The sequence below is a fragment of the Berghia stephanieae genome, chromosome 6, assembly GCF_034508935.2.
Source record: "Berghia stephanieae isolate SIO BIC M18660-M18661 chromosome 6, UCSD_Bste_1.3, whole genome shotgun sequence".
Taxonomy (NCBI): Eukaryota; Metazoa; Mollusca; class Gastropoda; order Nudibranchia; family Aeolidiidae; genus Berghia; species Berghia stephanieae.
In genome coordinates, this window is record NC_088365.1 from 66,435,957 (window position 1) to 66,450,739 (window position 14,783).

At 39.5% G+C, this 14,783-nt stretch overlaps 1 protein-coding gene across 4 annotated transcripts in view; it reads left to right on the forward strand.

Annotated features, from left to right (window-relative positions):
• Positions 1-14,783, forward strand: part of LOC144975492 (uncharacterized) — a 165,665-nt gene that overhangs the window by 23,510 nt on the left and 127,372 nt on the right. For all 4 annotated transcript variants that reach the window (XM_078919635.1, XM_078919636.1, XM_078919637.1 and 1 more), the window contains exons 3-7: positions 2,861-3,015; positions 7,260-7,676; positions 8,643-8,733; positions 9,013-9,340; positions 10,441-12,733. In XM_078919635.1, the coding sequence (XP_078775761.1) occupies positions 2,940-3,015; positions 7,260-7,676; positions 8,643-8,733; positions 9,013-9,340; positions 10,441-12,733 (3,205 nt within the window). In that variant the 5' untranslated portion in view covers positions 2,861-2,939. The remainder of the gene's footprint in view (positions 1-2,860; positions 3,016-7,259; positions 7,677-8,642; positions 8,734-9,012; positions 9,341-10,440; positions 12,734-14,783) is intronic.

The following is a 14,783-nucleotide window of genomic DNA, read 5'->3' on the forward strand; positions in this document are numbered from 1 at the left end:
CAGCATGAAGAATAAAAAGTACCGATTTTCTTTGTTTAGAACCAAGCTGCTCGTTGCTGGGCGGGTGTGACATCAGACTATTAAATCCTATTTTGACGCATTGTTGTGATTCCGACATAGAAGGAGAGAAGAATGAGGTCTTTTAAGTTCATTTTGAATTGGGTTAAATCTGGTGATGAAAAGTAGGTCAATGACTTCACGGCATCAAAGAATTTACCTTAAATAAATAGTGAAAACCAGATGTCTAGAATGTTTTAGAATAAAAATTCTTTGAAATCTGGGAAAGACTTTATGGACATCCTATCCTGTCTATAGACATGTAATTTATGATGGTGTGAAAAGTTATTAGTATTTTGACCTCAAATGACAACCACATAATCCGAGCAGACCGTTTTGTATTAAGTGTGAAAAACTGCAAGTAACTATGTATTTTCGTCCTCTAAATCTTGATCACACAATCAACATGCAATAACCCAGTTTGAGGTTAGGGATCCAAAACCATATTTACAATGAATGGCCCATCACTGCTATACAGTTACGAGTATATTCCCCATTGATTTCATTTGTTCAAACCTTTCCTTCCCTAGAACTTTTAACTTGTTAACTGCCTTACTCCAGAAAGAAGTGTATTTAAACATTTGGCCAGAAAACTTATCCTTCAAATATCGATTTAAATGATCTTCATCTTGTCAAAAGCTTTCAAACCTGTGACCTCGCAATGTCATTCATAAGTCCCAGGTTTGAGAGTCTTTGCCAAGATGAGGGTCAATTAAATCGATCGGGACGAGTTTTCTGGCCAAATAATAAAAAAAAACAACAAAAAAAGAAACGCGTCTTTCTGGAGTGCGACAGTTAACCGGTTGAGAGAATGAAATTCATTGCCATGTGACGTCATCAGCAGTCTGTCAGACGATTGGTTTCTAGATGTTCCTTTAATTACAGACATGGGAAGCGGACATCGTGACGTCACATCGTCCTAATTTTCCGGTTACAAACTCCTTGGAAGTGTGTAATCAGTCCTCATCAAGACTAACAATGAATAGGTTGCATATTGAATTATAAGGTGGCATCACTATGTCGTAGCAGGATGTATAGGCAGATTCTTAGGATTACGGGACGTAAAAGAGGGAGGATAGATGATCTGTATTGACGACCAGCATTTATTTAGATAAGACAATAAAATGCCATCACTCTGAATCTAGAACTAGAAGATCAATTACACAAGGTTTGTATCCGAAGGTCCGGAAGACTGGTTCTACACTTCCAATGAGAGTGGAACCAGTATTTTGACGGCACCATTTGGTGTCATGTACGACTTTCGTAAGTCTCATGACTTAGGCAAAAACCAAATAAGTAAATAAGACACGATGTTAGCGATGCATTCTCTTGACGGAAAATAGATTATTTTGACGATGTGGTCTAGTGGTTTGACACTCGTTTTCAGATCGAAAGGTCCTGGGTTCGAGTCCCGAGCGGCGCATCGTTGAGTCCAACACACAAAAATATGTGTAACCTTAAAAGTTTATGGTCTGATTGAGAGAACTTAGTGAGAACTACTCTTACAACTGGCTGGCTACAAACAATAACAAAGAGCTGAGTGACGTCAAGTTTGTTCCTTCTATATGACAAGTGAATTTCAATATAATATATACAAGGGAACCAATTTTTCAATTCTACACAGTACAAGTCGCCTGTTTGTAGCATTTTTGGGTGTGTTTTCCTAAGATTGAATCCCTGCTGTTGTCACATGATTCGTACTGGTAATCATAAAGTAAAGAACTCAAATAAATATAACATTGCACTGCGGCTGACGCCTGGGTTGTTCCAGTCTTCCCTTGGAATAGACCCTAAAGACAAATTTCCCCATGGGGATGAGTAAAGGGAATTATTATTGTTTTATTTATTTATCACTTGGTACTCATTGTGTGTTTTGTTGATTCCAAACAATTTGCCGACCAGACAAGCCAAGACTGCTTCTCTCGTCTATAAGACTTAACCTGACGTATTCATGTTTTAACTGGACTTTTTCGTTATTGGCTGAAGAAGGGTTTTGGGCCCGAAACGTTCCGGTTGTGTAGAAGAATTTTGTTCCTTTTAATACATTTCTTATTTTGTACCTGCACTCTTTACATTCACTGCTGTTGCAGTCTAGCACCCATTCACACTTGAGTTGAAAGGAATAATCAGTTAATTACCGTACTCTAGAAAAAAAAATCATGTGTTTAAAAATTTGACCAGAAAACTCGGCCTTCAAATTAAATACTATCGACCGATTTAAATGACCTTCACCTTGGCATAATATCTTCTCAAACGCCAGACCTCGTGAGGTCTTCCGTAAGTCCCAGGTTTGAGTTTATTTGCCAAGATGATGGGTAATTTAAATCGATTAATATTTGAAGGACGAGTTTTCTGGCCAAATTTCGAAATACTGGTTTTTCCAGAGTACGACAGTTAACCGTTTATAGCTTGTTACACATGCCGTCGATTGATGTGGGGCTATGTGGTCTAGTGGTATGACACTCGCTTTCGGATCGGAAGGTCCTGGGTTCGAGCCTCGCTCGACGCATAGTTGAGTCCTTGGCGAAGGCTCTTTACTCACATTCTCTCACCGTTCTCATGTGTAAAATGAGTACCTGGCCGTTAACAGCGTTGTCTCTGTCCGAAAAAATGTAATATCGCCTCACAGGCGTCATGTCCCGTCCTTCATGTCAAATGTTGCTGTTGGCCAGGGACCCCTTGTAAAGCGCTTTGAGCACGTTTCTTGGATATTGCGCTCTATAAATGCTCAATTTTCTTTTTCTTTTTTTTTTTTTGGATGAATAAAATTGAACATTTCTTTTCTTTTCTCGTTTCTTTTCAGTGCCAAGAAAATGAAATATCTGCCATAATGTAAGTAGCATAAGATCTTGACCAAGGTCAAGGACAACTAGCAACGAACAATGATTCAAGTTAAAGGCATAGGAAGGAGAAAGGGAATAATAATATGTCACTTCAATTTCCCTCTTTTCCTTTTCGGTAAGTGTGATCAAAATACATAAATTAACAAAATTCCCACAATAGGGAAGAAAAGTCGTGACGTCACACCCTCCAATCATTTGGTTCCTAAATCCTTGGGAGTGTATATGTAACCAGTCCTTTGGAGTTCTGATAATGATTAGGTTACATACATGTGGTAAAACTATTTCAGTAAGATAAGATAAGATAAGATATACTTTATTCTTCCAAAAAAAATGGAAATTCGTTTACAGACGTGGCATGCATAAAAATGTATAAACACAAAGTTGAGAATCTATGGCGACAATGTATATATATATATGATATAAATTGGAACACTCACTTATAATATGTGTCCAAAACATATGTTTCTGTGGCTTTCGTCCACGTCGTCAGTTGGCAAAATATATAATATAATATATGCAAATGCACAAAAATGTAAAAATATACAAACAAAAACCAATAGCAACACTTAATATATTAATTTGATAAATTGAGATAGGCCATAATTCTGGTAACAGGATCTATAGGCAGATTCTAAGGATTACGGGACGTAAAAGAGTGAGGATAGATGATCTTGATTGACAACCAGCATTTATTTAGACTAGAAAATAAGATACTGTAAATGATAGGTGTACTGTAAGCAGATTTAATGAAACCTCTTTATTCAAACGGAAGATTCGATCCACTAAGAGTTTTTTTTTTTTTTTGTAACTAAGCGTTGTTTTAGGGGGGGGGGGGTGGAGAGGAGAGAGAGAGAGAGAGAGAGAGAGAGAGAGAGAGAGAGAGAGAGAGAGAGAGAGAGAGAGAGAGAGGGGGAGGGGTATGCTGATATGGTCGCGTTGGTGTGCAATGTATTGTTCGCTACAATACCATCACGAAACCATAGGATCAATTACACAAGGTATATATCCAGACCACCGGAAGACAGGTTTTACACTTCCAATGAAATAGGAACCAGTTTTTTGACATGACACTTTTCTTTATTACTCGTCCTCATTTTCAAAATGTGCGCCACCGTGTCATATGGGTTTTATGTAAGGGTGGATCAAACCAACAAGAGACGATTTACAATTGACATGTAGGGTAACACAAACTTTGGGTATTTTCTTTAGTCTCTGCCACGAAGAATCGAAATTGACCACAAATGTGACCCATCGTCTCAAAACGGTATTATGTCGGAACGAATTATATGCTTAAAAGCCGAATTTAATGTTAAACTGGTCAAAAATATAAATTGTTGGCATTCGCACCCTAAAATATAGTATCTATTCTCCTATATAAATCTTATAAACTCAACACAAGTCTGATATTTCTGGCTATAAATTAAATTTTCACCATCTTAATCAACCTGACTTAATACCGTTTTGAGGCGAAGAGTGACAAATTATATTTGTGGTTGTTGATACTATGCGTTTATTAAAAAAAACAACTCATAACATCCGCCAGCCGGGTAAAATGCACCAACACACAAAACTGAGTCAAACAGAGGGCAAGACGGACCGGAGAGGAAAATGAATGTACTCAGTTTACAGCTTAACACTGTAAGTAGTCGATTTAACAGTCGCGGCTGTAGGGCGACAGGATATTTTGAGTATTATACCTATACGGATAGCGTCAATAAACCAAAATCACCATTCGATAGTTTAGCGACTAACACAGTCGCCTCAGTTCAACAGTCGTGTGACAGTAGGGGTGACTGATGGAGTGTGTCACAGAACTTGACTTCTGTGCTCTGTCAACAACTTCTAGATTAGTCTCCGTTGTGATTTGAATTTTAAGGTTTTACGTGTATTAACACATTACAAGCACACGTGTATGTCTTTGTGTGTTTGACGCTGTGTCGAAATGAAGTTTTCGTAACATCCGCCACAAAAATACTCCTATAGATAGTATGCTGGCTCAAAAAGCTCACAACATTGCCATCCGGAAATAAAAGAAACCAACACACAAAACAATGTGTAACCTTAAACGTTTATAGTCTGGTTAATACAGTTTAGTGAGAATTACTCAAAATGGGGATGACAAAAAAAAAAAAAAAACAATAACAAAGACCCAAGTAACGTCAACTTCATTCTATCTATACAAAGTTGTTTGAATAAATGATGGAAAAAATTGATGTTCATCAGTTAATCTGAGTCAAATAATAATAATTAAACCAAAATTACCATCAAGCATCAAAAGCGCATTGATCATTATATTATAAGTTTTAAAATGCGCAAGACAAGTGTGTACAAGTGTGATCTATAATTAAAAGTATAATTCTGTTTTATGAAAAAACAACAACAAACAACTCACTCACTCACTATCCAGGGTCGTCCTCATTGACGTCAGCTGATCGCACTTTGTGATGACAAATGTCCGCCTATTCCCTTCGTCTGTTGACGGTATCATATAATATTATAACTCTCTTCCGTTCATCTCTGTCCAGTCTAGGATGTTTTTTTTTATATAGATAGTATGCGCTTGGCTAAGAAGCTCATAACATTGCCATCCGGAAGTATAACGGACCAACACACAAAACTGAGTGTCCATGAACGTTTATAGTCAGGTTAATACAGTTCAGTGAGCATTACTCATAAACGCGGATGGCAAAAAACAATAACAAAGACCTGAGTGGCGTCTACTTCGAACTGTCTATAGATAGTATGCAGATGACGTCACTCAGGCCTCTGTTATTGTTTTTGCCATCCGCGTTTGTGAGTTGTTCTCACTAAACTGTATTAACCAGACTATAAAAGTTCATGGTTACTCAGAGTTTGTGTGTTGGTCCGTTATACTTCCGGATGGCAATGTTGTGAACTCCTTGGCCAAGCGCATTCTATCTATAGTTCCCTTCCATTCATCTCTGTCCATTCTAGGATGTTGTTTATTTTATACAACTAGGCCTAGGTCTTCCCCTTCTTCGTTTGTCCTCCATTTTCCCCTGTATCACATCTTTCATCATCGTGCATGGGTTTCGGCATAGACAACAAACAACACAAATGTAAAATTTTGGCCAGAAAACTCGTCCTTCAAATATCGATTACATATAATATTCACCCTTATCTTGTCAAAAACTCAAAACGGATGAAAGGTTTTGACGTTTCGGGTCTCCCCTGTAACAACAGACCGGTAGATCGATGCGACACAATACACAAAACAAGACAGTGATCGTTATCAGAGTGACACATTAGGGATCAGGCACTGGTGTAAGATGGGGCGATGTGGTCTAGTTGTATGACACTCGCTTTCGGATCGGAAGGTCTTGGGTTCGAGCCTCGCTCGGCGCATAGCTTTGTTCTTGAAAAACGGCTCTTTACGGCCGTTATCAGGTGTAAAATGAGTGTATGGCCGTTATCAGCGTTGTGTCTGTCTGAAAAAAAAAATGATATCGCTTAACAGGCGTCATGTCTCGTACTACATGCTACGTGCTGTTGTTGGTCAGGGACCCTCTGTAAAGCGCTTTGAGCACGATTAGTAGATATTACGCTATATAAAAGCTCAATTCCAAAAGATATATAGATTTGAAAAAGTGTCTGTAGAAAAGTCTAAATAATGACGGGCAAAACAGAGAGAAACATGCTTGAAAAAAAACAACAACACAAACAAACAAAAAACAAAAAACAAAAACAAAAACAACAAAAAACACCATCCCAAAATTTCCAGCCTTCTTCCACTGGGGATCGAACCTGAGACCATGATGTATATAAACACCATAGAATTCATGCATTTTGCCACAGTCTGAACAACTATCCCAATCTTATGATTTGTGTTTTGTTCATTATTGATGGCCCTATTTATTGATTAAGGTTTAACCCGAAAAGTCCACACCATTTATATATGTTATTTACCTGGGTATAAAGTTTTACTTTATTCTTGTTGTCTCACTTGTCCAAGCTTCAATCGGCAGGATATGCATTCTATTCGTGTAGAATTAATCGTTTCCTTTTCTACACTAGGGGTCCAGATAGCTCAGTAGGTAGGGCATACGCTTCGCGCACAAAGGGACTGAGTTCGATCCCGGGCGCAGTCAAACTGTTTTCTGATTCCCTTGTCCACCACATGGCAGTGATTGATTGGGAAGCTGGGTCTGTTTAATCTGGCTGAAAGTACTTTGCTGTACACTAGTGCCTTATCCAAAGGATAATTAGCAACTGCTTTTGGCAGTTTCCCGCTAAAGAAACCAGTATACATTCCGGCTCCATGAGCCTTATGGCTCTGAAAGACTAATTTTTTCTTCTACATTAATATTCCCTTTAATTGTATTTTTTTTACTTCACCAGGACTCTCGGTGCTACAACATTTGGTGACGTCACTTCCGGCAACGGACACCCAGGAACCAACCGACATCCAGAGGGCATCAACTGCCTTTTCGACCCGCAATGACAACAACAACAACAATAACAACATCAACAACGACAACAACAACAATAGTAGCAGCATCAACAGCATCAGTGGGAGTGTTTCAACCGCCAGAAAATCCCCGTCCTCCCTCTGCCCAGACAGTTGGACCCTGACCACGTCATCACACGTGGGATATGGACGCGCCGGGCAGAAATATTGTATCCGTGTGGGAAAACGGAAGGAGACGTGGGTGTCTGCGGTCAAACGGTGCCGGAAGTCAAAAGGATTCATGCTGAAACTGGACGCCATATTGAATACCGAACACGGAACTCTTTTCGAGATGATGAAAACGAAAGGTTTGTGGGATCGTCTAGTCATGTCAGGAAAGTCTAGCATTATTAAGCGTGGCCAATGGCCCGAAGGGTGACATGCCGACAGTAATCGTGGAGAATTTTAGATCCCCACATTGTGTCCTCGGGAAAGCCACATGGCAAATATTAACTCACTCAACTCAGGTGTAAATAGCTACCTAACTGATGACAGTGACGGTTAGTGTTAGTAGAAATAAGACGTCTAGCAGGTAATTAGTACTGTATGAAATGAAAAAAAGACCGGATTCCATATGGCTTAATGGGTGAATAATTGAAACAGTGTACAGTGCATTGAGCATGGTTTCTTCCGTGGAAATGCGCTATATAGATGTTAATGTTTTATTATTTATTTAATTAATCAGTTATCTTTCTTCATGTAACCATATTGCTAAGTCTGACTCCAGAATATTGTCGATAATTTATTGGTATCGGCGATGGGAAAATGGAGTGGGTAAGTTATTGTTCTTCCACTTTGACGTCCCGGGTTTAAGCCCGGCTGTCGGCATATTATTCTCTCTCCCCCCCCCCACCCCTTAAGCAAGAAACATGCTCCCTACTGCTTAATTTACAGAGCTGCAATGCGGCTAACGTCATGTTTATCCCTGTCGTTTCTCTCTATAGATTCTAGAGAAAAAAGAATCTCTTAAGGACGAATAAACGAATTTTCTTTCTTTGCTCTTTATATTTATCTTTATCATAGGAAAGAAAAAGGGGGGAAAAGGAATAAAATACTCGAAAAGAATAAATATTTATGTTCAGATTGTCTAGGATTTATTTATCACCATGCTATATTTCTTCACAGGACCTAGTTAATTTGATTATCATCATCACCCATATATATATATATATATATATATATATATATATATATATATACGTGTGACTTGAGGAATCCGAACCGTTTCATTGTCAATGATATCAGTGTGTGTTGTCATTTTCTCCTTATTGCAGGTATCAACAGTGTGTGGACTGGAATCCACGAAGAGCACAACACACTGGTCTGGGATGGACTGAGGCCAACCATGCTCAAGGCGTATTATGGGTAGCGTAAATTACGTATTCAGTGTAGATCGTAGAAACTCATTGTTTTAAGATATCCATTATATTTTGTAAAGCGATTTTAGCACGTTTAGTGGAAATTGTGTTTATAAATACTCACAATGTATGTGTCATACAATGCAAAAAGATGAACTTGTACAATCCTATTGATTTCAGTTAAAATTATATTTTCTTCTTCGGTTTGGCCCGAGTTATTACCAGATTGTGTCGATGGGGCACATGTCAAATTAAGCTTTGTATATTAAAATTATTTCCTCTTTAGGCGAAGTGAGCAATATGGCTGGAACACACGTGGTTGGAAATTGGACCAAGATTCACTATCTCCTTCCGGTCCGTTCTGCGGAGCTCTTCACATTGGAGACGGTGGGACTTCCGGCGAAGATACGACAACAAACCAGTCCCAGGAATCTTCCTGGAGGGACCGTCTGAGGGATTCTTTGGGTCGAAGATTCAAGAACAGGGGCAAGAGAGGGGCGGAACCTTCTGTGGCCACGCCCCTTTTCAAACTGGATACGGATGACAACAAACCCCAAGGTCTTGGGAAAACCGTGGAACAGTTTCAACAGTTTTTATCCAATTCTGGTTTTCAGGTGAGTTTTGAGAAAAGATCCCATTTTTTAAAGTATTGTCAAATTTACGTTGAAAAGGAATAAACACAAATGAATATAAATCTTTAAAAAATACCAAATTACCAAAAACACATAACGTGTCAGGCTAAAAACCAAAATCTTAATACATAAAGCACGTGCATAACATTTCTCCGCTGTTGATCTGGTGTTTAAGTAATGTTATTCATTTTTTCCATTATTTTTTGTTGTTGTTGGCTGAAGAAGGGTTTCAAGCCCGAAACGTTCCGTGTTTGTTTTTTGTTTTTAAGCTGATTTGTTTTTTGTTTTTAAGCTGATATATTTATTTTGTTTATTATTTTTACAGTCCTCCGTTCTTAGCAGTTTGGTATCGCTTTGAAATTGACTTAACTGTGTAACTCGCACATCATACCATGGACAGTTCAAAATGACTGTAATTAAATATACAAGTAATAAATAGAAATGCTGGCACTGCTGGAAGATGTGCGAGATGAGGGGATGTTGTCTTTAGTGTTTCAGCCATTGTGCTTTGTTGTTTTGGTGAATTTGCCTTTCATAGCCAATTCCTATTAAGTATTTCATCATTGTGCTTTGTTGTTTTGGTGAATATGCCTCTCATAGCCAATTCCTATTTAGTGTTTCAGTCAGTGTGCGTTGTTGACAAATATTCTGTTCAATTATATTTTTGTTATTTATCCCCATAGCTTAGGGAATCAAAAGCAACAGAACGCGATGGTTCAATAAATGTTAGGAAACCTGAAGCTATTTCTTGTATGACTGTGTGGGCTGACACTTGTCTTTCGACCGGAAGGTCTGGGGTTTGAGTCTTTCTCCAAGCTCTGAGTGGCGAATAGTTGAGTCCTTGGAAAATGCTCTTTACTCATATTTTCTCACTGTACTCAGATTTAAAATGAATACTTGGTCAATAAAAGTGTGATATCTGTCGAAGAATTTTTTTTAATCGCTTAAAAGACGCCATCGTGTTTCGTTCTGCATGCTAAGTGTTGGTTTTGTTTCCTGGACCTCGTAAGCGCTTTAAGCACGTTTAATGGATATTGCCCTATATAACTGCTCAAGTATTTTTTCATTCTATCTCTATCCAGCTGACCCTTCCGTCTCCAACCGAGATGTTTTCCCATCAGACATTCCTTGAACTTCCCAAACAACGCAGCAGACGAATGCTGACGACACCAAAAGTCACAACCACGACGGACCAGTCCAATTTCGAGGACGACGATTACCAGGCCCCAACCCTTCCCCCCGAGCCCCCTTCCAACCCTTTTCACCTCCCAAACCTGGTACAAACTACCGCATCTCCCACCAACCAGCATGTCGACTCCACAGTATCTCCTTTATCCCAACTCGACCAACTCCTGGCGATGTTCCCATTCCGCCCAGAGGAATCCAACGCTTCCTCCGCCGCCACCGTATCGCCGTCTGCAGCCACTGACATAGATCAATTCCTGGACATCCTTCTACAAACGGCCTTACGTGAACACCAATCAACCATGAATAACAACTCTCAACCATTTGCAGAGATGATTTTACAAAACAGCACACCGAAGTCCGTTACCAACAACCCGTATACGAACACAACAGCCTCATCAAACGCTGTCAATTCTAATTTTTATCTTCGCAATCTTCTCAGCCAAGCCACAGTAACTGTGAATCCTAGCAAAGCTGCTAAAGAAGAGAACGCATTAGATATTTTATCCCAACTTCTAGCCAGTGCTATTGATTATGATCGGTCAAAGGTCAACGTTTCTATGAAAACATCCACATTTAATCCAAGGGAACAAAAACAAATTAACGGAATGATTCCTTCTAACCTTAATCCGACCAATTTCATGTTTGACTTGCGCAGTAAAGACCATCAATTTACGAGTGACCAAAGCATTTCTTCCTCGGCATCAACGGAGACGAGATGGAAAAACAACTTGGTCGACTCTGGATCATCTTCAAATCAACAGTATCAATCATCATCTACGTCAGCGCCTAAAATTGAGATGAAAGAAGACAAAAAACAAGCGATAAAACAAGGATTGAAAGAGATGATACGAGACAGCACGTCATCCTTTTTCGACCAACTTTTACCCAGCATGAATTTCGCTGACATATTTGGTGGAATAACCCAGCCACCACCAACATCCATCTCCACGCAATCCCCGAATGAAATCTCAAGCGTCACAGAGCCTTCATCTCCAAATGCCTTCATCATGCGGCATTTATTTCGACCGGGACTTTCAGGGGACACCGGAAATAATCTGCTCTCTAAACTCTCTGTGTCCGATTCGGACAACTCCGCCTCTAAAAACGAATTTTGGGACACAAGCACTGAGGCATCTTCCTTAGTATCGTCATCTTCTCCCAGTACAACATCAACCGCTGATCCAGATCAAAACAGTAGCGGAGAGGAAGATAACTCAAACTCTGGCTTTTCCAGTTCAACAACGACAACAACATCCCCAAGTACCACGTCATCTTTCGAATCTGGGGGAGCCGGCGTGGAGGAGAGCGGGGAAGATTTGACAAACGATATCTCTACAGCATCCACAACACAATCGTCACCTTCAACAACTACGGCAACAACAAAAACTACAACAACAGAAGATGGATTCAATTCTCCTGAATTCAGTGAGGGCAGGTACCGCCGACCGAACGCGGATTCACTACCTACCAACTTTTACTCGAGTTCTGAAATAACCGATTCGCCTAGCGCGATAATTGAAGATTTAAGTCACAGCGCGTCCAGCAACGAAAGTAAAATATCGGTAGAACAGAGTTTGACTGGAGGCAATAGCGGGCATTTGATAGATCATAGTGATATTATCGATAAGAATTACACTATCGATATGTTAGAAAGTAACAGTATCAGTAATGAAAAACAAAATGTTGACGATAAAGATATCAAATCTCTTGAGAAACAAATTTCAAAGATGGACAAGTTGCCTTTTGATAGCAATTCATTGGAAGTGACATCAGATACGACCTCATCAAAAGAGAACATTTCAGACTTTGACACAATAGCCAAGAGCAGTACCACGATACCTATAGATACATCTTCTAAGGGAAATCTAGTCAGTGAGGAGGTTACAGACCCAGAGATTTTAGGCAGTAGTAGTGAGTTGAAATCACAAGTGTCAGACAATATACAAACATCCGTGTCAAAGTCAGGAAACGACAGGCTTGTTGACCAAGGTGAAGGTCACAGTGAAACGCTATCAAGCGGGGAGAGTTATTCCGCTACGAATTCCTTGGGTGGAAGTAGTAAAGAGATCGTGACCGGAAGTGCAGCTGAGGTGACGTCACCGTCAGAGACGGTGGTTATGAAAAGTTGTGACGAAGAGAAGATCAACGCCGTGTGTGTCACGGAAGCTGTGGAGGAATTGGATAAAGGTAGGGGGAGTGGGTCTGTCATGTTGTTTTCTTCTTGTACTTTTTGTTGTTGATGGTGGTGGTGTTGCTGTTATTGTTGGTATTGTTGGTGGTTTTGTTGCTATTGTTGTTGGTGTTGGTGGTGTTGGTGTTGTTGCTGTTGTTGTTGTTGGTGGTGTTTTTTGGTGTTTCTGTTGTTATTGTTGGTGGTGGTAATGGTGGTGCTGGGGGTGTTGCTATTGTTGTTGGTGTTGGTGGTGTTGCTGTGGTTATTGTTGGTGGTGGTAATGGTGGTGCTGGGGGTGTTGCTATTGTTGTTGGTGTTGGTGGTGTTGCTGTGGTTATTGTTGGTGGTGGTAATGGTGGTGCTGGGGGTGTTGCTATTGTTGTTGGTGTTGGTGGTGTTGCTGTGGTTATTGTTGGTGGTGGTAATGGTGGTGCTGGGGGTGTTGCTATTGTTGTTGGTGTTGGTGGTGTTTTGTTGTTGTTGTTGGTGGTGGTGTTGATGTTGTTGTTGTTGTTGGTGGTGGTGTGGCTTTGGTTATTGTTGTTGGTGGTGATGGTGGTGCTGGTGTTGTTGTTGGTGTTGTTGCTGTTGTTGGTGGTGTTGTTGCTGTTGTTGTTGGTATTGTTGGTGGTTTTGTTGCTATTGTTGTTGGTGTTGGTGGTGTTGCTGTTGTTGTTGGTGGTTATGTTGTGGCTGTGGTTATTGTTGTTGGTGGTGATGATGTTGCTGGTGTTGTTGTTGTTGTTGGTGTTATTGTTGTTGTTGTTGTTAATGTTGCTGTTGTTGCTGTTGTTATTGTTGTTGTTGTTGGTGTTATTGTTGTTGTTGTTGATGTTATTGTTGTTGTTGTTGTTGTTATTGTTGTTGTTGTTGGTGTTATTGTTGTTGTTGTTGTTGTTGTTGTTATTGTTGTTGTTGTTGTTATTGTTGATGATGGTGATATTGATGATTGTCAACAGCAGTGGTGGTTGTGATAATAATCCTGTTTGTGGAAATGATCTTATCATGTTTGTAATATGTGGGCGTGGCGGATGGATGTATGTAATGATGCGGAAGTTACATCAATAATGTTTACATACTCTAATCCATTTCATGTCACTTCCAGATTTGTCACTAGCTCTTTGTTATTGTTTTTAACCAGTCATTTCTATGAGTAGATCTCGCTAAATTATATTAGTTAGACTTGAAACGTTCAAGGTTACTCGTAGTTTTGTTGTGTGTTGGTCCATTATATCCGGTTGGCGTATTTGTGAGAATTCTGTCCAAACGTATAATATCAATATAAAAATGAAGTCATCGTCATCATCATCATCATCATCATCATCATCATCATCATCATCATCATCATCATCATCATCATCATCATCATCATCATCATCATCATACTCAACATCATCATCATCATCATCATCAAAACCATCATCATCATCATCATCATCATCATCATCATCATCATCATCATCATCAAAATCATCATCATCATCATCATCATCATCATCATCATCATCATCATCATCATCATCATCAGCAGCAGCAGTATGCAATAAGCATACCCAGTGTCACTCGCCATTAACTGTAACCACTTACACAAGTGTCCGTAATATTATTCTAGTGACCACGGCCAACACATGGCCGAACTTATCGATAAACGTGATGGTGTGTGATAAACACCAAATAAATGTCCAGTCTTGTGTTTTGATGCAAGGGTTTCCATCATGTAACAAGTCATGTCTTTAGCACGTCCTCCGGTCCCAAGGACATCCTGTGCACATTGCATCATTTGATAACAGCAGTCATGAGTTAAATCACTCAATCTTCGAGACTTTTGCTATTGTTCAAAATTGGAAAAAAAAATATATATATATTAAAAATGGGCATGAAAATAGATAGTTTTATTCAACTATCATTAACATACAAAAACTAAAAACATTAACTTTGATACTACGCCAATGATTTGTCTCATAAGATGTAATAAATAGGCATAAGGTAAAAATAACCTGGGTAAACTACGGATATAGCCGGTCTTAGGTTTGAGTGAGTTAAAGATCTGAAAATGTGTGAACC